Below are 26,736 nucleotides of genomic sequence, written 5' to 3' on the forward strand. Positions count from 1 at the left end.
TTCCACAACAATGTGAGGTGGTGGCGGTGGTGGGGTATTATGTGGGAACCTGTATTTTATGCATGATTGTTCTGCAAAGCCACAATTTCTCGAATAAAGAAAATTTTTTTTTTAAATATCAAGAGGCAATAAAAGAAAAGACTGACAGATTTTACTGCATAAAAATAGAAACTTTTTGTATGGGAAAATATCAATATAATTAAAGTAAACAACAACTAACAAATTAGGAGAAAATATTTAACATATGTCACAGATAGAAAGAAAAGAGAAAAAAACCCAACAGTAAAATGGGAATGACATTAATAGACAATTCATAAAGAAAAGGTATTAAAATGGCCCTTCAACATGAGAAGATGCTGAACCTCAACTTACAGGTATAGATGCAAATGAAATCTACACTGAAATGCCAGCTTTCACATACCAAATTGTCAAAAATTTTATAAGCACAACATATTCTCTTGACAAAGCTGTGGAGAAACAGGCTCTCTCATATGTTTCTAGTGGGAAAGTGAACTGGTCCCTTCTGGAGAGGAATATGACAATATCTGACAAAACTGCATATGTATTTATTTACATTTGACCTGAAAATCCTAATTCTGGGAATTTACTTGAAGACAAACCCCAACAATATAAAAGTACACATTTACAAGGTTATTCAACTGTGGCACTGTACTGGCAAGGTACTGAAAGCAACCTAAATGCCCACACAGAAGAGTAAGTGAATAAACTATGCTACATTCTCAATGGAGTATTTATCTGCTCATTTATGCAAAAAGTAATCAGGAAATGTTAACCAGAAACTAGAAACCCCCATGGGGGTTAGGTGGGAACAGAAGAGAAATGATAGGGAGGAGTAACACTTCTGTATAGTTCTGACTTTTAGAACTACGTTAATGTTTCACAGTCCAAAAAGTAAAACAAAGAAACAACAACAAAAAACAACAAGGGCAAGCATCCATTATGAAATACAAACATAAACAAATGAAATAATACAAACCGTACTGAAAAGGGGAGGGGAGAGAAAAGAACCTAAGCAACTTTGTAGAACAGTATTTTGACTATATGGTCTAAGTTTAAAAACAAGAATCATACACAAATACTGCACTTTGGTTAATAGTTTATTTACCAGAGGGGAATGGGTAATTCTGAAACTATTTTATGTGTATTCTAGAATGGTGCAAATAAGTAAACCTGTCAAGGATAGGTAAAGCCAAATTAAGTTTCTCTTTTGGAAAAAGGAGTCAAAAATGCAGAAAGGAGGAAGATTAGAATGAACTCTGTGGTTCTAGAAGAATCAATATTAAAAAATGACTAGAGAAATTGGGGAAATTTAACTTGTGAAGGGCAGGCAGAAAGAACCCTTCAAATATTTGAAGAAAGCCATTAAACAGAGGAGAGATTAGTTTGTTTTTGAATGGTTTTAAATCTATGTATAGGGCTAATGGACAGTAAACATTAATGTAAGAGAATACCTTCTGAAACTCAAGGATCTTCAAACATATGCACTGGCAGGATTTTCTATAGCATAGGACAGAGAACCCTTTGGTAGCAGAGGATTTGGACTGGTTTAACCCTTTTAAATCTTCTTCAACCTTGGATACTGCAATGCTATAGAACTTTGTGATAAGTTAGGTAGACTCTACTTAAGAATTTCAAATTTCACATTTACCTTGGTCAACAATCTGAGTAAAAACGACCATCATATTTGTCTAACTTCTTTCTAAAAAAACAAACAAAAAAAAATAAAAACAAGCAACAATTAAGTGGAATAGAAAATAAGAACACTATTGACTTTGACAAATTTATTGGTATTTTTAGTAAAGACATTCATCTCAGTCGTTTCTCTCTCCCATCTTGACCTTATGTAAATATTTCATTTGGGTCAAGAAAAGAATATATAAGAGAGGGACAGTTGTTATTTTAACATAAACAATAAAATGGATGAAATGGAAAGTCTGTCTATATTAATGTAAGTTAAATCCACATATCTTGATAAATTTAAATCATGTAAGAACTAATAGTTCTATCTACATTTCCATTGTTTTATATGGGGCCTATTCTGAACTTAAATGCAAGTGAACAAACTGTTAGAAATATACAACAGTCAGGCTGCTTCTCCGGAATTAATTACTTATTAAAAGATATCAGTGAGCAGTTACCACCAATAAAATAGTCTGAAGTTGCCTCCAAATTTGCATTGCAAGAATTTTTAAGGAAACCATTATAATGAATGCTCCTTCTATTTGTGACTTATGCTTTTAAAGATGCACTTAACGGTCACATTAAAAAAAAGTTCATATACTATACAAAAATACCCAAAACAAAACCAAATCCTACAACATAGAAAACTAACAAAGTATATGTGGTCAGAACATTCATGATATATATTTGAAGATGCATTTTCTTTCCTTCTAGTTCACTAAAATGTGCTTTTGAGAGGCTACTGGTCAATATATATACACTTCAAATAAGCCACATTAATCTACTAAGAAAGTTCAATTCAAATTGGGTTTCACAAGTTAGTAACCTAAATGCTTTGACAAAGTACAGAAACTGCATCTTCTCATTTCCCATCTTCATACAGTGTTGATTTTTTTTTTTTGGTGTTCTTCCCTTTTAAAAAATAATAATAGCCAAATATCTAAGCAATATGTACATTTATATTTTTTTGGTGGTGGTTTGTATTTTAAAAGAAACAGCTTCCTTACAATTTACTTCAAGTTCTGGTGGAAATGATCACAGGAACTAGCTAATAACAAAAACCAACAGAAGCACATTCAAAATACTGATTTACTTTGGTAGCAAATGGTAATTCTTTGAAGACTAATGAAGGTAGACAAGACCCATTATGGTAAGTGAGAGCTATTTCAAATACTCAACAGCTTACATAAAATTTCAAAAAACGTTTATTTTTAAAGAGCTAAGCATCTGTATCCACTGATAGCAATGCAATACTATGATGACATGAAACAAAACAAATGCCCATAGGAGAAAAAAGCTGTTTTTTTTTTTTAATTTATCTAAATTCACTTTCAGTCAATAGCCCAGTTACATTCTCCTTCCAATACAATACTCCCTTTCTATAAGGCTGTTCCTGGGAGCCAAACAGTTTAGGTAACGAGGGAGTTAAGAGAGAAAATGCTTGTATTTTGAACCAGGTTAAATAGACAATAACTTTTTGCTTCCCTCTTAATGTGCTAATAATTGTGTCTAAAAAAATATGCAATTCTTAAAAAGGTACCATTTCTGATTTCTTTATTACTGTAACCTTTGGAAACTAATCACATGAAACTACAAAATTAGCAAATGTTTTGAAATCTGTATATAAAACATAAATTACCTCTAATTTCAAACTCTCATTTATTAGTGTACCACTCAATCTTAAAAAAAAAAAAAAAAAAGCGGCTCCAAAGATAGTCTTATACCATTCTTTAAAAAAGGAAACTGTTCCTTTTAACTTTACACCCACCCCCACACCCCAATCTCAAAACACATCATTTAATTGTCTTGGTCATGGACATTTCCAAGGTGAGATTTTATATTTCGCTCCCATAACTTCTGGTTATCAGAAAACCCATGCTTTCCTTTGTTGAAAGAGTTTGGTCCTGCTGATGTTGGTGTATCCCTGTGTAAAAAGAAAGAAAATAATTTAAAATTTCATAAAAGGCCTTTTTGGGGGCTATGTTTTTAACGCATTCAATGCACATTTATTTGATGCCTATTTTGAACACAGGCTGAATGTCAGATCCTGTACACCCTTTCCAGGACCCAATCCTAGAATTTCAGATTCAGAAGACCTGAGTAAATAAATCTGTAGTTTTAATAAACATTTAAAGTTAATCTTAAACACAGCTAAAATTGGAAACCACTACAGCTTTTAAAACTATGAGTTGTAGAATGATAAAGAGGGAGGAGGGCTTGGGGGCACAAATGAAAACAGAACAAAAGATAGACGGTAAAGACTGAGATGGTATAATCTAGGAATGCCTAGAGTGTACAATGATAGTGACTAAATGTACAAATTAAAAAATGTGTTTGCATGAGGAAGAACAAAGGAATGTCAATATTGCAGGGTGGTGAAAATAGATGGTGATTTGTATTTTAAAACTTTAACTCTATATTTTCAGGCAGTTCCCTCCAGCCTCTCTGTTATGCCTTAACTAAAAAGGTGATATCTACTTAATGTGTAAGAATAACCTCCAGTAGCCATGTTTCTTGAAGATGATTGTATAATGATATAGCTTTCACAATGTGACTGTGAGATTGTGGGAAAAAAAAACAGGAAAAAAACTTAACTCGTGTGAGACCAAAGCAAAAAATGTTCATTTGGTACAAAATTTATATTTTGACTAGTGCATTTCCTAATATAACTTATATGGATAGTTTAACTGAATATCTTAAGTACATGGAATCTTGAATAAGGCATGAGATTCTGTAGGTTTGTCCAGAGGGATGCTGGACAAACCCGAGTGATTTGAACAGTGAATAAAAAAACATTTGCAAAGTCCCCTTGGGGGAATGACAAGAAAAGGGGAAAATTCAACTTCCCCATTTGGAGAAGGCCTGATATTCTCACAAGCAGTGGCAACAACCAAATCAATAGGCCAAGCCCTCAATCTTGGGGTTTGTTCATATGAAACTTATCCCCACAAAGGACAGGCTAAACCTACTTAAAATTCGGCCTAAGAGTCACCCCCAGAGAACCTTTTGTTGCTCAAATTGGCCTATCTTTCAGCCAACACAGCAAGCAAACTCACTGCCCTCCCCCTCTCTACAAGGGACATGACTCCCAGGAGTGGAAACCTCCCTGGCAACATGGGACAGAAATCCTAGAATGAGCTGCGACTCAGGGACTGAGAAGAGCTTCTCGACCAAAAGGGGGAAGAGAAAAATGAGACAAAGTGTCAGTGGCTGAGAGATTTCAAACAGAGTTGAGAGGTTATCCTGGAAGTTATTCTTACGCATTTTACAGATATCACATTTTTAGGTTAAGGTGTATTGGAGAGGCTAGAGGGAAGAGCCTGAAATTGTAGAGCTGTGTTCCAGTAGCCATGCTTCTTGAAGATGAATGTATAATGATAGAGCTTTCACAGTGTGACCATGATTGTGAAAACCTTGTGTTTGATGCTCCTCCTTTTATCTATGATACTGACAGATGAGTAAAAAATATGGATTAAAAATAAATACGGCGGGCGATGGTGGCTCAGCAGGTAGAGTTCTCGCCTGCCGGGTTCGATTCCCGGTGCCTGCCCATGCATGCATGAATGAATGAATGAATAAATAAATAAATAATGGGGGAAAAATGTTAAAATAACTTGAGTAGATTAAAATACTAGTGAACAATGAAAGGGAGTAGTAAGGGGTAGAGATAAAAAAAAAAAGGGGGAACAAAGGTTCCCCTTATTACTAGTGGTCAATGAGAGGGAGGGATAAGGGGTATGGCATGTGTGAGTTTCTTCTTTTTATTTCTTTTTCTGGAGTGATGCAAATGTTCAAAAAAATGATCGTGGTGATGACTATACTCCTATGTGATGATACTGTGAGCCACTGATTGTACATCACGTACGGAATGCTTGTAGGTTAAGAATGTATGTGCTCGTACATTGTTATATAAACAAATATTAAAACAAACGAAAAAATTATGAGTTGCAACCCATTAACAGGTCATGACATCAGTCTGATAGCTTGTCACTAGCATCTGAAAATACAAAATAAAATGAAATAGAAAAACAAAAATAAAAACATGAAGATGTATTACATATATGGGTCAGAGTTGCTTGCTGAACTTTTCTTTTTTAATGTTATATGGTTAGAAATACACATACTGGGTGTCTGAATTAGGTTACAATTGGAGATGTATCTGATATTTTAGGTCCCAGTATGAAAGGCAGGCAGGCAGGCAGGCAAGGCAGGCAGGCAGGCAAGGCAGGCAGGCAGGCAGCCACTGTGACTGTGTTCTTACTTGAATCATAGATCTAAATCTCTAAAGACTAACGTTTATTTATGGACTTAGTAGTTTTCTGGGGGAGGTTCATAAATTTGAAGAAATGGGAATACAGTATAGGTTGATCTGAAATTAACTTTCTTTTTAGCCTCTAAATTACACATTTATATAAAAAGACAGAAAACTGAACATCATGTTAATTTGAAATTAATGTTATTTCCATGACAACAGAAACAATGGAAGAAAATAGAAAATAAACACTTGTTTTATTTTGGTATTGGCATCTAAGTTACCAAGGAAAAAAGAATACATAGGATCAAGATTAAGTGGTGGGAATAGTATCACAAGTGAAGTGACTAAAAGGCATTCTCTTTTAAACCTGAAAAAATTTTTAATTTAAATTTTAAATCAAAAGCATTTCTGAAAGTTATTTTTTATTTGAAAAAACCAGCTTACATGTATCTGAAAATAGCTTTAATTTGTTATTTTTTTCTTAGAAACTTATTTTCTCTTTTTAGGAGAGAAAATAAGACCACAGCTCGCAAAACATTATTTTTCTTCATAAAGATTTGGTCTGTGCCTTACACTTATCTGTGAAATTTTAGCTAACCATTTAGTACATAGAAAGTACTGAAAACTGTTTTGTCCAAATACTTGAGAAAAGGCTGAATACTAAAAAATTATGTACATTTCATTCTTACTCTTAATTCACCCCTATCATTTTCTACAATGCTATTTATGAAAAATTATACCTTCCAATATTCTTCATTCTCATCTTTGCTTCTGGAGGCATTTCTTCTGGCTCACTCTGGAGAAAAAAATAAAAGTTAAACTGAGATGAATGCAAACAGGTTTATTATATTGGTCTGATTACTAGTAATGTTAAATTTTAATATTTAAATCTTTTAGCATTTTCAATACTGTAAACTTCGGTAAAAAGACAAAATCAGTGAATTATTTATCTTAACTACATGCTTAAAAATACCTATTTTCTAGTATGCTGATTTTTCATTTTCACTTATATATATTGTGAAAAATATATACAAAAAAGCAACATATTTCAAAGCACAATGCAACAATTAGTTATAGAACACATTCAGAGTTTGGTATGGGTTACAATTCCACAATTTTAGGTTTTTCTTTCTGGCTGCTCCAAAACACTTGAGACTAAAAGAAATATCAATGTAATGATTCAACAGTCACTTATTCTTTAAATCCTATCTCCTCTGTTAAAACTCCATGTTCTTTGCTGCTGATGTTTAACTGACATCAGAAAATCTTTCACACTTGTAAATTATGAGTTGAAACATGCTCTACAAGACCCAAATCAGGCACAATTCTCCCAGGCACAGATAGAATAGGTTTTCCTTACACCCTTGCTGCAATTTGGGAAAGAAGAGAGAAAATTTTTATTATTCTGTAGAGGGAATGTCTGTGTTAGAATCACTGTGTTCCCTGGCCCAGGACCTATGCATTTCGGGGCAAGGTTACTTATAAAAACTTCTAAGCAGAGTAGAAAGATCAATGAAGGTATTATACAGCAGTGATTTTCTAACCCTGGATATAATAACAGCTTTGTTATGTAAACATTTCAAAATATATATACAGCAAGAGGATAAGAGATGTTTCAACTGAGGATCATTTGACACGCAAAAGATCTAACTGCACTCACTACATTATTGCCTAGTGTTCTGGAAGCATGCCTGCCATTAACATGATGGAAGACCCTAACATTTAGTATGAATGTAAATAAGGAGCTCAATATAGAAGGATGGGGAAAGCAATAGTGAAACACAATTTCCCAGTCTCTACTCCTTTATGGCTAGATTAAAAATTTTTTTAAATTGTTTTATTGTGAAAAATAACACATGCAAAAAAAAGCAATAAATTTCAAAGCATACCACAACAACTAGTTATAGAACAGATCTCAGAGTTAGGTATGGGTTATAATTCCACAATTTTAGGTTTTTCCTTCTGGCTGCTCCAAGACACTGGAGACTAAAAGAAATATCAATATAACAATTCAGCAGTTATACTCATTCGTTAAATCCTATCTACTCTGTTTTAATCCCACCTTCTCCTGTGATCCTTCTCCCAATCTTTACAGGTATTTGGGCTATCCCATCCTGACTTTTTCACGTTGGAAAGGGCTGTCGACAACATGGAATAGAGGAATGGAACTAGTTGATGTTTGGGAGAGGCTGACACCTCTGGGCTTCAGGACCTATCTGGCCTAGGAATCCATCTAAAAATTTTGAGTAAAAATTTAGTAAAATACTAACATTCTCAAACTAAAACCATTTATTTGTTTAGAAAGTGCTATACATTGTATAAAATGCTTTAATATAAACAATCTTTTAAAATCCTGACAATAATCATGAGGCGCATATGATTATCATCATCACCCCCACTTTGCAGATGAGGTGATAAGGTTAACTTCCCCAAGGTCATAAAGGTAACAAGTGGAAAACGGTAATGACAAAGAAAAGGCCCTTAACCATTTTACAGTATTGCTCATTCTCAAAATATCTCCTTTACTATAAAGACATCTTAAAGACTGATTCTTTAACTATTTTTCCATGCTTATAAAGTTGCTGAAAATATATGTAAGAAGTCAATTTCCTTTCAATATATGTTATACATAAATGCTACTGCAGTGTAAACATAAAAAAACATGTCCTCCAACCAAATCAATAGGCTAAGTCCTCGATCTTGGTGTTTGCCCCCTATGAACCTTATCCCTGTAAAGGACAGGCTAAGCCTACTTAAAATTAGGCCAAGAGTCACCCCCAGAGAACCTCTTTTGTTGCTCAGATGGGGCCTCTCTCTCTCTCTCTCTCTCAGCTGACATGGCAAGTAAACGCATTGCCCTCTGCCCTCTAAATGGGACATCACCCCAGGGGTGTAAACCTCCCTGGCAATGTTGGACAGAAATCTTGGGATGAGCTGGGGACTCGGCATCAAGGGATTGAGAAAACTTCTCAACTAAAAGGGGGAAGAGAGAAATGAGACAAAATAAAGTATCAGTGGCTGAGAGATTTCAGAGTAGAAAGGTTATCCTGGAGGTTATTCTTAGGCATTATATAGATAACCCCTCTTTAGTTTATGGTGTATTAGAGTGGCTAGAGGGGAAGTACCTGAAACTGTAGCACCGTATTCCAGTAGCCATGTGTCTTGAAGATGATTGCATAATGATATAGCTTTTGCAATATGACTGTGTGATTGTGACAACCTTGTATCTGATGCTCCTTTTATCTACAGTATGGACAGATGAGTAAAAATATGGATAAAAAATAAATAATAGGGGGAACAAAGGTTATGATAAATTGAGTAGACTGAAATACTAGTGGTCAACGAGAGGGAGGGGTAAGGGGTATGCCATGTATGAGTATTTTCTTTTTTACTTCTTTTGCTGGAGAGATACAAATGTTGAAAAAAATGATCATGGTAATAAATACACAACTATGTGATGATATTGTGAGCCACTGATTGTAACCATGTCAAGAATGTTTGTATGTTAAGAATGTTTGTTTGCTGTTTACAATAAAAATATTTTTTAAAGAAGTTGTTTAAAGAAAAATTCTCAAAATACAGCTTAAATGACTTCCACTGGTCAAATTTGCAACACTTTAAGCATTACAGGCAATAGACTATTATAACCTATTTAATAAAGAAATTTTATTTTAAATTTATTAAATAAAAAATAAATTTATTTTAAATAAATTTAAGAAAGGACAGGGGGAAGCATTTCCTTCAGTAAAAGCCAATTAATAAATATACAGGGGATGAAGGAATTAGAAAACCATCATTTGCAATCATCATTAACTGATTCAGGTAAGAATCACAAATGGATGCTAACACTAATGAGTGAACAAGGAATAATGGGATATTTTACATATTCTCAAAGTATATCCCTCCAAGATACATTTAATTACAAAAGTCAAAATAGCAACTTGATACTAGCAAAACAAGGCAGATATTGCCTCTGCTGGTTTGAAACCATTACGCTCCCCAGAAAAGCCATGCTCTTCTAATCCAATCTTGTGGGTACAGACTTAATGTGGGTGGGATCCTTAGATTATTTCCATGGAGATGGGACCCTGCTCATTCAAGACGGGTATTAATTAGTTACTGGAATCCTTAACAGAGCCCACAGAAAGAGGGCTCAGAATCTAATAGACACAGACATTTGGAGATGCAGAAAGAAAATGCCCCAGGGTAAACCAGAAGGACCCACAGGAGCTGAGAGTTGTTTGAACCCAGAAGTCGGGAGAGAAGGACAGCAGATATCTCCATGTGCTTTCCCATGTGGCAGAGAAACCCCAGACAACATTGGCCTCTTATTCAGAATCAAGGAATCTTTTCTCTGCATGTCTCAGTTTGGACTTCTTATGGTCTTAGAACTGTAAATTTGTAACTTTAATAACCCCCCTAATAAAATTCATTTCTGGTATATTGCATATCAGCAACTTTAGCAAACTGAAACACCACCTTAACCAAATGATCAAAATTAACACTGCCAGCAATAGGAAAACTTGTGGCATGTGCTTCCTAATGCAATGCACTGAGAACTTGGCACCCGTTCTGTGGTACTCCTGCCAAGAGTAAGTAATGCCAATCTAATCATGAGGCAACATTAGACAAATTCAAACTGAGGTACATTCTATAAAATAATTGGCCTGCACTCTTCAAATGTATCAATGCCATGAAATACGCAGAAAGACTGAGGAATTTTTCCAGATTAAAGGAAACCACAAACACCTAACAAAAAACATTATAATATTTTGAATTGCTAATCAAAGGGTACCCTCTTTGTGCAATACAGTTCAGGTTCAGAGACATATTTAGGGTTATATAACTATGCACTACATAACAAAGAAGAATCAGATAAATACGGATATGTTCTTTTATTTAAAAGAGTTTACCTTTTACTCCCATTACCATATTATTGCAGAGTGTTGTCTGAACCTATCTAAAATTTCTTTAAAACAAAAAAATGAAAAAAAGTTAGGAAGACAGTAAGGAATAAAACAAAGAAGACTGGATTAAAAACAGAAGACCTAAATTCTAGTTCAGCATCAATGTATATTAGCACACACTCATGAACACTTTACTTCATTTCTTCATTTGCAAAATAGGAATAAATATGTCACAACTTACATGGATATAGTAGGGTTAAATAAAGTTATGTGAAAAGACCTTCAAATTGTTAGACAAAGTAAGCTATTATTATTATATAGGTGCTTACAATTTTCAGCCTCTGCATTTTTGTACATGCTGCTCTTCTTTTTATATTGTCCTTCCCTTAATCTGTATATATCCAAATAGCTTAGCACTTTCTCTCTTAAGAATGTCAGAGATGCTAGAAAACTTTAAATATTATTTAAATTGGTGCTTTTCAAACATTTTTTGGCAACAAGTATCTTCACTCAGCAAAATCTTAACTAGATCCCCAAATATCAAACAGACAAAGGTGTAGATATAAGTGAAATAGAAGCAGGAACCAGAGTTCTGGAAGGCATCACTCTCCACACAGCAGCTCCTGAAATACTTCCACAGAACGTAAAACTCTGAGAAATAGTTTAAAATGTTTTCATTTAAATTGAGCCTTCATTTTCCACTTGAGAAACTAAGGCACCCAAGGGGTAAAATGATTTATTTAAAGGCTTTCTGCCAGTTCTAATTAGCCAAAGCAGGACAAGAATCCAGGTCTTTGATTAACAATCCAGTGGTCTTTCCATGCTGCTGCATCTAGTTACCTGTCCTCTCTCATTCCTCTGAATTTCCCACATCACTTCATCTCTTCAGGTACTTCTGCCTTCATATTTTGTACTACTTTATATGTGCCTCTGCCCTAATAGGCTGAGTTCCTAGAGGAACACATCTAATTTACCTCTGCCACTTCACAATGCTTAGTATATAGAAAGTACTCCAATGTGTAGAATGAGTAAAAGCCCAAAGGAGAATACAGTTATAACCACAGTAATTCTTCACTTATTGATCTGGGCTCCAAACATTCCTTATTTATCCTTGTCCAATAGTGCTCTACAACAATCTCTAGTCCAATCAAATGCAACTATTTTACCACCCATGACAAGAAAACTGATGTCTTGGCTTACAAAGCTTTCCCTGGTTCACCAAAAACTGCCTATGTTTTAATACCCAACTCATATTACTTCACATATATTCTTCCCAAATCATTCCAGCCTCAGTGTTTACATTCCTCTGAAAGAATAATTGTTATCCATACTGCTTCACAATGTATCCTGTAACATTTAATTGTTAATATAGTGGAGTCATATCTTAAGTTGGGGGCAGGTTCTAATGTCAAAGTCTAAGGCAAAACTGATAATCAAAAGTATCCTTCAATATTGTATAAATCATTAATAACCATGGTAAAATAAGGACCCTGTGAGGGACAGGAGGGAACTGGGACTGACTGAATAAAATCTCTGGCAGAATCAACTGCACTATTCAAATTATTACTCTTCTAGGGAATGTGGGAAGCAAGCACTTAAGTTGACTTCCCTAAATTGAATGCATGTATAATGTATCACCCACTGAAGACTCCAACTAAAAAAGTAACTAAAGGCAGCAGTTTAGAATTTTTCTTTTCAAATCCTCCAAATTTCCTGGCATAGCATATTATTATTCATAATAAGTATTCATTGATTTGGTCTTCAAGCTTCTTGCCACAAACATCAAAGATATTTTAAAATAATCTTACAACAAAATAAAATTTTAAAAAATACACAAAAAAAACACAGAAATATACACTCTTTGTAGGTGTTACAAAAAAAAACTGTTTCAAAGTTGCAAAGAAATTCACTAATACCATTAATACCACCTAAAATACACCAAACACCTTTAAAAAGTTAAAGTAAAATAAACAAAGCTAGGTATAACTTACATCTTCATCTTCATTAAAAGCTGCTGCTACAGAAAGGGTTTTTGGAGCAAGAGTTGGAACAGTTTCTTTAGGCTTCTGAAGAAGAAACATTAAAAAGAATATCACATAAGTAAATTTGAACAGACTTGTTTAACAATATAAATAATTTATCTTGGAAGATTCTACTTCACGTTTTCATAGCAACACATACAGTACAGATCTCTCAGTACTTTGGACAAATCTATTCTTTCTTTGAAAATGCGGGCTATCTGTGGGTAGCTTAAATATACTGATTATATGTCCATTTTACTTCCTCCTGTAAATGATTTTATAGTTTGGATCTATAATTTACCATCAGCTAACTAAGACATACTTGGTATAGGCAAGAGAAAATGATAAGCAATATTTTTCCATATTAACATCAAGTACAACGTATTCTGAGAACAGAAAAGGCACCAAATCTTTCTTCTAGCAAGCTTTCTGTCCTTTAGCCTGTAATCATGCTTCATCTACCTCTTCACTTCTCTAAGTTTCTAAAAAGGGAAAGTGTCCTCACTAGCTCCACCCTCTCACCACCCATTCAGTGTCAACCCATTTCTATCTGGCTTCCTCCCTGACTGCTCCCTAAAATTACACACTATAGGGTCACCAAAGACTAGTCTGCTGCATTTGATTCTATCACTGGCTCCTTTTAAAAAACACTTAATCCCTTCACTTCTGTGACACTGCTTTTTACATGGCTATTCTAGTTAATTCTCTGGTCCCTTGCTGTCTTCTTCTCCTCCATTCTCCCCATTTAAAGCATACTCATACCTAAGATTTTGTCTTTAGTGACCTTTCCTTCTTTGTACTTCCCCTGGTCAATTCCTTTCATTCCCATAGTTTTAACTACCAAATCCTTATGTCCAGCCCAAAAAAGGCTATCTCTCTCTACCAGATAGCTCTATACACAGCTCCCACGAGTGCTTTAGCTTCTTAGTCTTCATTAAGTATCCAAGCCAGAAAACCTTTTTCTCAATTTGCATGTTCTATTAAAAGGCCCCATTCCCCCTAATCACTATCATATTAACAGTCAGCCTAAGGCAATTAGAATTACTTGTCTAGACTACAGGTGGATAATCTTCCCTCCTTCTATGTGTTTTTCCTCCTTATATACTGGCATTAGCAAAGTGTGTTTCTAAAATGCAAACCTATTTAAGTCTGAAGACCCCTTAAAATACTTCCAAGGCTCTACAAGGACCTAAAGAATAAAACCTAAACTATATTTTGGCATACATGCCCTTTATGATTTGTTCCTACAGCCTTATTTTGGAGGCTTTCCATTCCTACATTTACCCACCAAACACTTTCCATTATTATCAATATTCTGAATGTAACATATGGCTTCAAATACTACCTTTGCATGAAATTCCTTCTATTTGAAATGCCCTTTGCCTCTTGGCTGCATTTAAGGACAATTCAAATACCACCTTATCAGTGCAATCTACTCTGACCTAGTGAGACAAAATTAATCATCCCTTCTCTCTCAAACATTTTTAATGTAAACCATGTTTGCTATTGAAGAAAAAAAAATGTTAACTTAGAGATTATTTGTGGTGACTTTAGAAAGTCACCACCTTTACTCTTTCCAAGATGATGTCATGTATTTGAAGTAGATTACTCTTTTCAAGACAATGTCAGGTATTTGAAGTATATACAACATAATACACAGACAAGTACTTGGTTGTTGATCAACTATCTTTTCATATCATATTATCAAAAGTACCAGTTTCAAATATTTTTTATATCTTATACCTCACTTCAAGAAGACTGTGTTTAGGCTATAATTTATTTTCTGAAAACAGGTTTTATCACCCTGAAGATTAAAAAGTTTTAATAAACACACCTTTTCAAACATAACCCTCCCTTTCCAGAATGATCAACAATTACTAAAATGTGTCAATGATTTAGAACCAGGGATTCAGATATCTAATTATGCTTGATTTCAATAATATCTATTATTAAGGGAACCACCTGTATTAGAAGCGCACATAAGAACAAATGCTCAATATACCATCTATCAAAAAAAGTAAATATTCATGCCATTAAGTACATGTATCTCTAAAAAAAAGATTAAATAGTTCAAATAGGGAGAATTAGTAATGAAGCTATAAACTGAATGTCTACTGTACTTAATAAATTTTTTAAAAAAGGAAAAGACAACAAAAGGTGATTCTAAGGAATGGTATTTCTTTTAAAACTGGAAGCATAGCTTAAATACAATGACTTTAGTAAGAAACTGATTCAGACCATATATTAAGTTATCTGAATGAACCTCGAATGCAGATCTAAAGCATATGCATTTGGCAACCAAGCATTAATTTTCACAGCAAGGCACGAATAAAAAACTCATAGGAAATTTTATGATTCTTCTCTTTACACAAGAATGTAACCACTTCTAAAGTCAATAGCAATTAACTCTACGTAACTTTTTTCTTCTTAAAGAGATATTGGGCTGAAACATCTAAAACTAACATTTTTGTAGGTCAGAATTAGTCAAATCTCTACAACTTCAAATGGTTCAACCTAATATTTCAAATACTTTTAGAAGTTCCACAGTTAATATTTTAAATATTAATTCTAAGTTTGCAAAAGATGATTATTAAAAGACTACTGTCATAGACTATACAGCCCCCAATGTTCATTTGTAGATCCCAAGAAAGGTAATCAGGAAGCTCTTCTTATCAAACAATACTAATACTACTTTAAAAAACAGTAACTGAGTTTCAGAGATACTATTTTTATTACTACTGGCATTGAGAATTAAAGATAAACTGAAATTCTTTGAAAATATTTTTTCAGAGGTTTTTGCTAAACAGTAAAATTCTAAGTTAGTTGTCACTTTATAAATCATATATTCCCTAACATTCCTTCTAATATTCCAAACCTTTCTTGAACATGATGCTAATTACTTTTTAAAAAGCTGCATGTAAATTCATTTATCAACAATTACTTCTCAAGCAATTCAGCTGTTTATACTTAATTAACATGACCTGGTAAGCAGGTTTCCAATGCAAACTCTTAAGACACACTGCAAACATTATATTTAAAATAATAACTCACACTTGATCCAAGTTTGATGGATATAGCTGACGCTTTCTTTGTCGTCTGACTACCTATGGCAAATCCAAATTTGGAGATCTTTGTAGGCTTTGTTGAGAGGTCTCCAGCTTCTTCTTCAGCTGATCGTTTCTCAGCGCTGCGACTGGAACTTTCCCCTCCATTACTGGAAGAAACAGTCTTAGTTTTCACAGGTTTTTCTGCTTCTTCTTCAGGTCCTGGTGAAGTCGAAACAACTTACCAAGATGAGCTATTTTTACTGAGCAGATTGATGGGAGCAGCAACCTCAAAAAGCATCGTTATAAGGAAGATACCTCTGTAGTTGTCACCTACTGACCCAACAGTCTCTTCCACTGTTTGTTAGAGTATACAGCAGGAACTGAGATTGTGTGGTAGTAGAAGAGGCTCCCATGAATTAACTAGCATAAAATACAGAGCAATTTAAAATTATAAACAGAGTTCACAAAAAATAACGACCCTTCAACTAAACACTATCACATATACGATGTACAACAAATTGGTTATTTATGAAATTTTGCTGTTTTGGAAATTAAGGTCTATAAATTCTTGTATACAAACTAGTTTGTGAGCAGCTAGTCACATAATAAAAAAATACATTTGGCTACTGTATGATAATATTCTTCAATAATGTACCACTAATTATACAAAGTATCTAGTTAGGAACAAGCCCATTTTTATCTGAACTACAGTGTAAATACAGCCTGGAGTAATTTTCTTGAGTGATGTGTTCCTCACCGTTGTCCCACAGAATCTTAAAAAAAAATTGAAAAGGAACTTTAAAGGACTTTTAGGACATTCTCTCCTGAAGAATTTAACTCGGAAGCTTAGTTAAATACCTCTGTAATGCTGTAAGAGTATAACAATCATACTTTTATTTATACGTTATTCTTTTTCATGAAAAGAAATCTAATTATAATTTTAAATAGTGGACTACCATATATATGGCCCATCCCAATATACAATAGGAAAGATTTCCAAGGAGACTGCTGCAGAAAAAGGCAGGATATAAAAGGGAGTTGAGAAAATTACTCTCACTAGTTAAAGAATCAACTGTCAGCAACTCAACTTTATTTACACCTGAGTTACTGCCCTCTGACGAGGCAAACTAGTAAGACCATCCATTTCACAGGCCCATACTGAAGATTAAACTCTATTAGGTCATTTCTACATACATCAACATTTTTAGATCAGATCTACTTTTCAGTGAGGAGGTGTTGCAGGGTGGGGTAGAAAGGATGAAGAAAGATGCATTATTAGTCCTCACTATTTAGTCTTGAAAGGCTGAATGTGTCACCTGGATTAACCTGTTATTTTCTCTTTATGTAACCCTCAACTAACAATTATGCAGCAAAATACACAAAGCATTTAAGAAATAAAGCAAGCGGAGTAAGCAGTGAAGGTGAGAAAATAAATCTATTTGTTATTATCAACATGACAATACAATTTCTACAATTCTATAAATAATTAGGAGAGAATATTATTTCAACCTAATGTGAGCTTTGAGATATACCAATAAATATTAACATTATTTCCTAAGTACATCATGTATTTTCCTTTAAACAACACATGCACTATCTTAATGCTGGAAGTTTTAATCAAGGACAGCTATTTTCAGTTTATATAATGACATGTTTTGTATTTTGGGACTGTGAAACAAAATTTTAGATGACCACAGATTAGTACTGTGATGATTTTAGCAATGTAATTTGTATTTTAAAGAATGAATAGATATATGATCAGCTAAAAAAAATAAGAACAAAATAAAAAACATAGAGCAGATAAATTATATAAAATTACTAGATTATTTATCAGGGAATATTTTTAACTAGCTTCAACTCATGAACACACAAAATGTGCAGATTTTAATTGATGTGAAATAAAATTATACATAGTAGTAGTATTTTTTTTCATTTTCATTGAATAGTTGGGGAAGAGGAATGAGACTTGGAGCACAAAGGTATTTTACTTTGAAATAATTACCCAATAAGGAAGTTTAATTCATAAAAAAGGGAACAGAGCCACCTCTCTAACAAGACTCTAATAAAGTGAGGTGTAAATGAGAACTATTTAAGATCCTACTATAGTCTGGCACAATCAATGTTAATTTCATTAAAGTAATTCCTAGCATAACCTAAAAAAGCTTAAGATAAAAACAGATCTTCTACTTATTTCAAAGAGCTATAAAAAAATCTAACTAAAGGAAAACAGAAAAAAAATTTGTCCCAAGCCTACCCCTTTGCATTATTTCTCCTCTTTAAGCAAGTTCAAGTAAGTAACTTTTCTCATCAACATAAATTCATACAACTATGGAAGTAATCTAGCACTTATAAAACAACATTTATGCTGCCAATTTACTGGACCATTCAATAGGAATTAAAAATTCAGAATATTTTTAAAGTAAGCCCTTGAAACAAATTCTATGGTTTTCAAAAGTGACTAATTGCCAAAAATTAACAATTCAGCAACATTCATGTTGTGAAGTTTTCAGTCATGATTCCTCTGTACAATTTCATTAAAAATATAACAAAAACAGATTACATGCAAGAGCATGAAATTCTCATGAAGGAAAGCACACCCAAGGCAAATTATGTAGCGGTTGAGGGATATTACTTATTCTAAATTACCAACGAGATAATAATTTTTCTGATACAGGTTAGCAAAGATAATTTTATCCTCCTCCTCCCCGAAATGCTAAAATGGAACCATCAATATACAAATTAAAGACTCTCACTACAGAGCTCTTGACTGAAAGAGTGGTGGATAAATTATACAGTGGAATTACGCTGACACTTAAGGTACATTTTGGCAGCATATTAAACACATAGTTGCTGCTGTCGGTCAAAACAGTGAAAAAGAAGGCCTAAAAGTCAAAGCCATAGAAGATTTTTTGAATTGCAGATGTGTTTCCTCAAAATACTCCTAATTGTCTATGTAGTTTTACTTGAAAATTTTCAAGATAATTTATTGGGGAAAAATGCCTAATAAGATCGTTTTGGGAGTTTAAACTGCTAGTTTATAAGCTATTCTATTATGGGAAAAAACGTGCAGTTTTGGCTCGACTAATAATAGCACTGCCCATGTATTCTTTTTTTTTTGCATGGGTAGGCACCGGGAATCGAACTGCCCATGTATTTTAACAGGAAATCTGGGTCCAAAGTAACTGAATACTTCACTTACGTCCTGCAATAGAATTTTATTCCCAAAGCAGCTCCCTTTAACGATTATACTGGTATGTCCTAATGGTTCGATGTGCTAGTAACTTTCTGTATTTTCTCATATTAAATGCTTTCAAGGACAAGATTTGGGGAACTCAGCATAACTAATAATACTCAAAATGTAATTGTAAACAAGACATTATGATCACTTCACACGTGTCAAATTACTTGCCTCGTTACTACAATGCGGGAAGGTAAACTGGAGAGATTACACGGTATTTCTTTCCCGTAATGCACAAGACCAAATTTATGGGGTGGTGGGCGACAGAATAAAGACAGCTGTAACCTGAATTTACTCCATATGGTACAAGATACAAGAAGAGTCACACTAGCCTATTTAGGCACCTAAATATCTGACGTGTTAGCTAGAAACAGCTTAAGAAAAGGAAGCCAGATATTTCAAAGAAAGGCAATCAAACCCTAACCCTAGACTCCGCAGTTTAACCCAATGGGCAGGCAGAGGAATTCCTCTTTCTCTGCACCACCTAGGCCCATCCCATTAAAGGGTCAGCATTCAGCTTGAAAATAAAGGACAGAACAGGCCGCGATCGTACATCTCCTCAGCGAACAGTGAGCAAAGAGAGTAATTAACTCCTAGTTGTAACTGAGAGACCGGCACCTTTGGAAACTCGGCCAGTGCTCGGTGATTTGTGCTGGCTGTGTGTGTTTTGTGTGATAAGCGTCTCCGGTGTGGCGGTAGCGGCTCCTGCTCCGCCGCTACGGCCTCCTACCCAGAAGTCGGGCTCCCTTTCTGGGGCCCACCTCCCCTCTCCTCGGAAGCGAGGCCTCCGTTGTGGCCATAAGGTGACGTACAGTGGCCGGCTTTGCCCCGGCAAGGGGGCGATGTAGGCCTGGGTCCCAGCAGGCCGCACCGGGCGTGCCCAGGGCTTGTCTGGGCCCAGCACCGCAACAGATGAGGGCCAAACTCGCCTATTCTCACCCCACCCCGCCTCCCCCACCCTGGGGAGCTCAAAAAACGGCCCGGAGCATCCCTGCAGCCCGCGACGCTGGGGTTGTGTTCACCTCCGACGGTTCCAGTTCGCTGCGGTTTCTCCGACTTCTCGTCTCCCGCCTTCCCGTCCGCCATTTTCCCTGCGCGGCCACCCCGGCTGCTACGCCAAGGACGTCACGGCCCCGCCCAGCAATCATCGAGGTTTGAGCTAGCCGGACGAGGGAGCACCCTAGAGCGGCCCTAAAGAGTTTGTAAAGAGAGCCTTTCGGAAACGGAAGCGGGTGTGACGTCACAACCCTTTTTAAGGAAGGGCGCGGAAGGTTGGTTCGTGCTTGTGAAAGTACTTAGAGGCCTTAAATAATTGTGTGACTGTTAGGTTTTCATGGCCCAGTGACAGATCCTCAGAAGTGAGAGGGGATGGAAACATCGTCTTGGAAACGTGGGGGATTTGGGGAAGGCTTCTGGGGACCTGTGTGTAGTTACAGCTGTAGCTGGCAGGGTCTTCCGTTCTCAGTGAATCGTGTGCGGCTTACTCTACGTAAGGAGAGAGAGGAAAAATTAACGGCCCTGCTCTTTCTTTCCTTATTTAAAGGGGAACGAATGTTTACCGAGCGCCTTCTAGTGTCGGACACTTTTCATACACTACCTTGTTTAATCCCCACAGTAGTCCAATGCGGAATGTAGACTCTTCCCTTAATTGGCTGTGAGAATTGTGGACAGAGAGGGTTGGTAATTTGTCCAAGGTCAAGTAGGCAATGGTAGTACCACTTTTATTTCCATCCCGCAATTTTATCGAGTTAAGCAATTGAAACCACTAATTTCTGCTATACAAGTAGAAACCTTTAGTGGATTCCCCAGGTATGAAGAATGATGTCCATGCGCTCTTGTTTTACCTTTTCAGCTTCATCTTCCACTTTTTGTCTATTTATTCTGTCCTCTAGATAGACTGGGTCTTCTTGCTGAGGCAACTGGATTTCTGTGTTTGTCTTACAATGTTCAGTGAGTATTACAGAGCATAGTTTTAGGAGTCAGTACTTGGGTTTGATCCGTCTTTTACTGGCTGAATTAATTCTCTGAATAGGAATAATAATATCTTCTCAAAGGGTGGTCGTGGAGAGCTAATGAGATCATTTTTATATGCCATTTTTTGGGCACGTTATACTCAGTGTGTTAAAAACAAAAAAGGTGTCTCCCTAAGTATCTTAAAATTTCTTTGATACGGAGACTTGCCTCTGTAGAAATGTCAGATTCTTTCTTGCTCACAGCTGTTTCCTCAAAACCTAGATTGCGCCAATCAATAAATATTCATTCAAGAAATGAGTGCAGGCATTAGTAACCTACAAATAGGTTAGGGAATATAAAGGTAGTGTAGCGGGGCAGAGAGCAGCAGCTTTGCATCAGACAAATTCTGACTTTGCCATTTGGTTCTACATCTGGACTGAAAACATAACTTTTCTGATTCTGTTTTGTTTTGTTTGGGTTTTTATAAAGATGATTTTTTTAGTTACAAATTTACAGTTTTTTGGAGGAAAGGCAGCTGGCTTTCCTCGTCAAGTGGGAAAGCACAAGGCAACATCTGCTGGTCTTCTGTTCCAGCTTCTGGATTTAAGTGGCTTTCCCTGGGTTGATGCCTTTCTGCATCTCTGAATGTCTAGGTCTGAGCTGCTTGAGTTCTCTTCTGACCTCTCTCCCCTAAACCTCCAGCTAATTAGATTAAATATCACTCATCGTGGAACACAGTCCCCTGAGCCAACCACAGATGGTATCAGCCATAGATGAATTTCACATGGTGATGATTTACTAAAGGTGGTGGTGATGTGCAATGTCTTAATTCAAAAGAAAACTGAGCCATTGTCTCTTTAAGTCAGAAAAGTCAAGAGACTTTCCTTCATTTGGATCCTCTTCTTAATTGTCTCTAATTTGAAATATTTGGTTTGAGCATAAAACCCACTTTCTCCTTGGCTGATATTTTGGCAGGTGAAAACATAAATGAAGTCATTGCTACTTGATTAAGTTAAACTTTCTTGGCATTGCCTGTGATTTTCTTACAAGAGTTTTGTTAGATTATACTATAAGACATTTTCAGAATCTGTATTCTTGAGTTTTAATTATTCTGCAATGCAAATTTATATTCGATCACCCCTTGACATTTTAGTGTCCAATTAATACAAATTTACCTACATAATGGAATAGTTACAACATGTGAAACACAAATATTTAAAAGCAGCAAAGGGTTTTACTATATTTTGCAAATTTGTCTTTGTTTCCTCCTTGCCTAAATTGTTTTAAACAGACAAATAATTAGTTGTTGACTAATATTTTAAAGGTGTACTGCAGGAGGCTGTAAACTTGATTTTTTAAAGGTGTACTGCCGGACGCTGCAATCCTCAAAGCCTGAATAATCTAATTTCCAGCCAAGACTTTTGGAATTTCTACAAGGTCTTAGTAAAGAATAACTTCACAGTTCTCTTGCATGAAACGCCTAGTGGTGTTTTAAGAAACAAAGACAAAATCCCACAACAAACTCTGAAACCTGGTAAAGATAATTCATGGCACTGATACATTCTACTAAATGCAAGGACTTAAAAAATTAAACGAATCCGTAATCTAACACTCTTCTCAACTCTTAGTAGTTTTAACAGAATCGTGGGGGGTTTTTTGTTTTTTGTTTTTTGTTTTTTTTGCATGGGCATGCACCGGGAATATGAACCCAGGTCTCTGGCATGGCAGGTGAGAACTCTACCTGCTGAGCCACCATGGCCCGCCCAATCATGGGGGTTTTAGAATCTTCAAATAAAGGTAGCAGGGCAAAATGATTCCTGTTCCTTAAAATATGTAAGTTACCTGCCTCTTTTCTTGAAAAATTTCAGGAGAAAAGCAGGCAAGCAAAAATCTTACCTGAAAAACTAATCTTAAAAGAAAAGAAACAAATCTTCAGTGGTCTCTGCCAGCAAGCCCAGGGCCAGGGAATCCTCAATGTCACCCAGTCGCGACAGGTGACTGCGGGTGGAGGAGTTTTGGCAATTGGTGCATGCGCCTCTTTGATTCTGTTTTAACTATAAAATAGAATAATACTTGTAGGATTACTGAGAAGATACAAGAGACCATATATGTAATACAGTGCCTGGTTCAAGTGGGGCTTGCTTAATGGTAGCTATTATGGTTTGTAACCTCTAAAGAGCTATTTATATGATGGTTATTAAAAAACTGGAAATAGGTATGATTTTAGTTCAGATGTGTAATTTGTGGGGGTGATAGTTATAATATCTAACATTTATTTATGTTTATGGCAAGCATACTGCAAGTATTTAACATGAAATTAAATATATCTAATCATCACAACAACCAAATAAGTACTACTATTACCCCCATTTTTATGGAAGAGGGAACTGGGCAACAACAGTTTAGTAACAGGTGGCGCTAAACTGGGATTTGAGATGAAGAGATAAAACAAAATCAGTGGAGAGGAAAAACACTTAAACATGGTCTCACTGATCTTGAGTGGGTTCCAAATGCAGTCTTCTAACTCAGTCGCATTTCCCTAGAGCAGTGGTTCTCAAATTTTAGCATATATCAGAAACATCTGCAGTTTTTGTTAAAACACATTGTTGGACCCCACTGCCAGAGTTTCTGATGTACTTAGTTCAATGGTGGTGCCTGAAAATTTACTTTTCTATCTAGTTCCAAGGTGATGCTGTTGCTGCTGATCTGGGGACCACACTTTGAGAAACTTTGCCCTAATTCATTCACTCCTCTAAACTATTTCACACCTTCTCTGCTCTCTGAAATGCCCAATACCTTCTCGCAGTCAGCTGATGACTTTCTTCCTATTTTCACTGAGAAAATAATAGCAATGAAGAGAACTTCTACATATCTGTGGTGTGGTACTCGCATCTTTACCTATACATTTTCTTCTGTTAATCAAGCATAGATCTCTTCACTCTTGCTTCTAAAAGGTCATCACCCCTCTTATTGTACTGTTTTATTAGATTTCTCTCTCTACTGTGGGTCAAGCAGCATACATACTGTTAACCTCCCATCTTAATAAAAAACCCACAAAAACTAGATGCTTGGTCTCTCTTTAGCTCCTCATTACCATTTCCCTCATATCAAAATGCTTCAGAAGTGTTGTTTGTAGTCATTGTATCCAGTATCTCTACCCAATCTCTTTCTGTTTTTTGGGGGGTAGGGGAGAGGGGTGGGGTGGGGAAGAGGATGAAATTTTATTTGGAACTCAAATACATTTTGTTAAGATTGACTTTTGCCACGCCCTCATCTTTTCATGTCCTTGGTAATTCAGTAAGTAGTTACTTCAGATGATGATAGAAAAATGGGATTCAGTTTGGGGAGAAGAGGTCGAGAAGAATGAGCATTTTTGAAATTAGTTTATCCTAATCGGACTCAGAGCCAACACCTTTGAGACTGAAAGAATCATGGAATGATGATCTAAAAGAACTGTAGCAATAGCTAGTTTGACATACACAATTTTACAGATGGGGAAGTGAAGATAGAGAGACAAAAACACTGCCCTAAGATCCCATAGCCCTTTACAGATTGAGCAGGGACCAAAGTCTTGCCTGCCCATTCTCTTTGTTTTTTACTGTGAAAAAATAATACATAAAAAACAGTAAATTTCAAAGCATAGCGAAAGAATTAGCTATAGAACAGATTTCAGTTTGGTATAGGTTACAGTTCCATAATTTTAGTTTTTTCCCTCTAGCTGCTCCAAGACACTGAAGACTAAAAGAAATATCAATACAATGATTCAGCAGTCATGCTCATTTGTTAAATCCTATCTTCTCTGTTATAATTCCACCTTCTCCTTTGGTCTTTCTCCCAACCTTTAGGGGTATTCAGGTTATGCCCATTCTCACTTTTTCAAGTTGGAAAGGGCTGTCAATAATAATACGGGATAGGGGGATAGAAGTAGTCGATATTTTGGAGAGGCTGGTCCCTCTGGCTTTTAGGACTTATCTGGTCTAGGAACCCATCTGGAGGTTGTAGGCTTCTGGAGAGTTATCATAGTACTTGGAACCTTCGTAGAATCTCAGATGGAGTCCTAGGTGTTCTTTAGAGTTGGCAGGAATGGTTTTGGTTAGGTTTGGCAAATCATGGTAAATAACAATGTCTAACTGAAGCTTGCATAAGAGTAGCCTCCAGAAAAACCTCTCGACCCTATTTGAGCTTTCTCAGCCACTGATAACTTATTTTGTTACAATTGTTTTCCCCTTTGGTCAGTATGGTATTGTTGATCCCATGGTCCAGGGACAGACTCATCCCTGGGAATCATATCGCACATCACCAGGGAGACTTTTGTCCCTTGATGTCATATCTCACATAAGGGAGAAGGTAATGATTTTGCTTGCAGAATTGGGCTTAGAGAGAGAGAGAGAAGCCACATCTGAACAACAAATGGGGTCCTCTAGAAGTAACTCATAGGCATAACTATAGATAGGCTTAGCTTCTCTGCTACATAAATAAGATATACAAGAGCAAGCCTCAAGATCAAGGACTTGTCTCTTTAAGCAAACTCGGCAGGTGAACTCATTGCCCTCCCCCTACATGGGACATGACTCCCAGGGATGTAAATCTCCCTGGCAATGTGGGACAGAAATCCTGGGAAGAGCGAGGACCCGGTATCAAGAGATTGAGAAAGCCTTCTTGGCCAAAAGGGGGAAGAGAGAAGTGAGAAAAAAAAAAAGTTTCAGTGGCTGAGAGATTTCAAACAGAATCAAGAGGTTATCCTGGAAGTAATTCTTATGCATTATATAGATATCCCTTTTTAGTCTATGGTGTATTGGAGTGGCTGGAAGGAAGTACCTGAAACTGTTGAACTGTGTTCCAGTAGTCTTGATACTTGAAGATGATTGTATAAAGATATAACTTTTACAGTTTGACTGTGGGATTGTGAAAACCTTATGTCTGATGCTCCTTTTATCCAGGGTATAGACAGATGAGTAAAAAGTTATGGATAAAAAATTAATAAATAATAGGGGGGACAAAGGGTAAAATAAGCTGGGTAGATGGAAATACTAGTGGTTAATGAGTGGGAGGGGTAAAGGGTAGGGTATGTATGTTTTTTTTCTTTTTTCTTTTTATTTCTTTTTCTGGAGTGATGCAAAATGTTCTAAAAAATGATCAAGGTGATGAATACACAACTATGTGATGATATTGTGAGCCACTGATTTTATTCTATGTATGGAATGTATGTATGTGAAGATTTATCAATAAAAAATATTAAAGAAAAAAAAGATCAAAGTCTTGGCCTATTGACTTGGGAATTCCTAAAGTTTGAGACAGTACCAGGGACTTCCCCAGAGGTAAAGTTTAATGATCCATATATTTTCTCCCATTCCTCAAGGGGCGTTGCCAATACTTTTTGATGATCTCCTCAATATACTCTGGGACATATTCAGTCATTGCTTTAAGCTATATGGAATTACAAATCCTCATTCCCTTCCTGGGTGCCCATTCTCTCTCTCTCTCTCTTTTTTTTTCAGATTTGATTTTTATTTTTTATGAAAAATAACATATATACAAAACAAGAAATTCCAAAGCACATTGCAACAATTCATTGTAAAAGATTCAGGGTTTGGGATGGGTTACAATACCACCA

The 26,736-nt window shown here is 35.8% G+C and overlaps 1 protein-coding gene across 3 annotated transcripts; it reads right to left on the minus strand.

The window, feature by feature from the left end:
* Nucleotides 1-2,888: 2,888 nt before the first annotated feature.
* Nucleotides 2,889-20,361, minus strand: PCNP (PEST proteolytic signal containing nuclear protein). Of its 3 annotated transcripts, none has more exons than XM_077118526.1 (5): nt 20,192-20,361; nt 15,936-15,988; nt 12,855-12,929; nt 6,697-6,752; nt 2,889-3,625 (listed from the first exon to the last, which is right to left on the minus strand). In XM_077118526.1, exons 1-5 carry the CDS (start codon nt 20,253-20,255, stop codon nt 3,499-3,501), a joined length of 375 nt encoding a protein of 124 aa, XP_076974641.1. In that variant the 5' UTR covers nt 20,256-20,361; the 3' UTR covers nt 2,889-3,498. The 3 variants fall into 3 exon arrangements, with proteins under 3 accessions (XP_076974641.1, XP_076974640.1, XP_076974642.1); XM_077118525.1 differs by having other exon boundaries at nt 15,936-16,150; nt 20,192-20,351; XM_077118527.1 differs by lacking the exon at nt 20,192-20,361 and adding an exon at nt 16,174-16,244 and having other exon boundaries at nt 15,936-16,098.
* Between the last annotated feature and the right edge of the window lie 6,375 nt (nt 20,362-26,736).

The sequence above is a fragment of the Tamandua tetradactyla genome, chromosome 10 (genome assembly GCF_023851605.1).
Source record: "Tamandua tetradactyla isolate mTamTet1 chromosome 10, mTamTet1.pri, whole genome shotgun sequence".
Classification (NCBI taxonomy): Eukaryota; Metazoa; Chordata; class Mammalia; order Pilosa; family Myrmecophagidae; genus Tamandua; species Tamandua tetradactyla.

Excerpts from the sequence above, each read along its gene's own strand:
- PCNP (XM_077118525.1), bottom strand. The coding sequence starts at position 20,255 with ATGGCGGACGGGAAGGCGGGAGACGAGAAGTCGGAGAAACCGCAGCGA. Across the intron at positions 12,930-15,935 it reads CCATCAAACTTGGATCAAGT|AAGCCTAAAGAAACTGTTCC; the intron begins GTGAGTTATTAT and ends TTTCTTCTTCAG. Across the intron at positions 6,753-12,854 it reads CTTTTAATGAAGATGAAGAT|AGTGAGCCAGAAGAAATGCC; the intron begins GTAAGTTATACC and ends TTTTTTCTCCAG.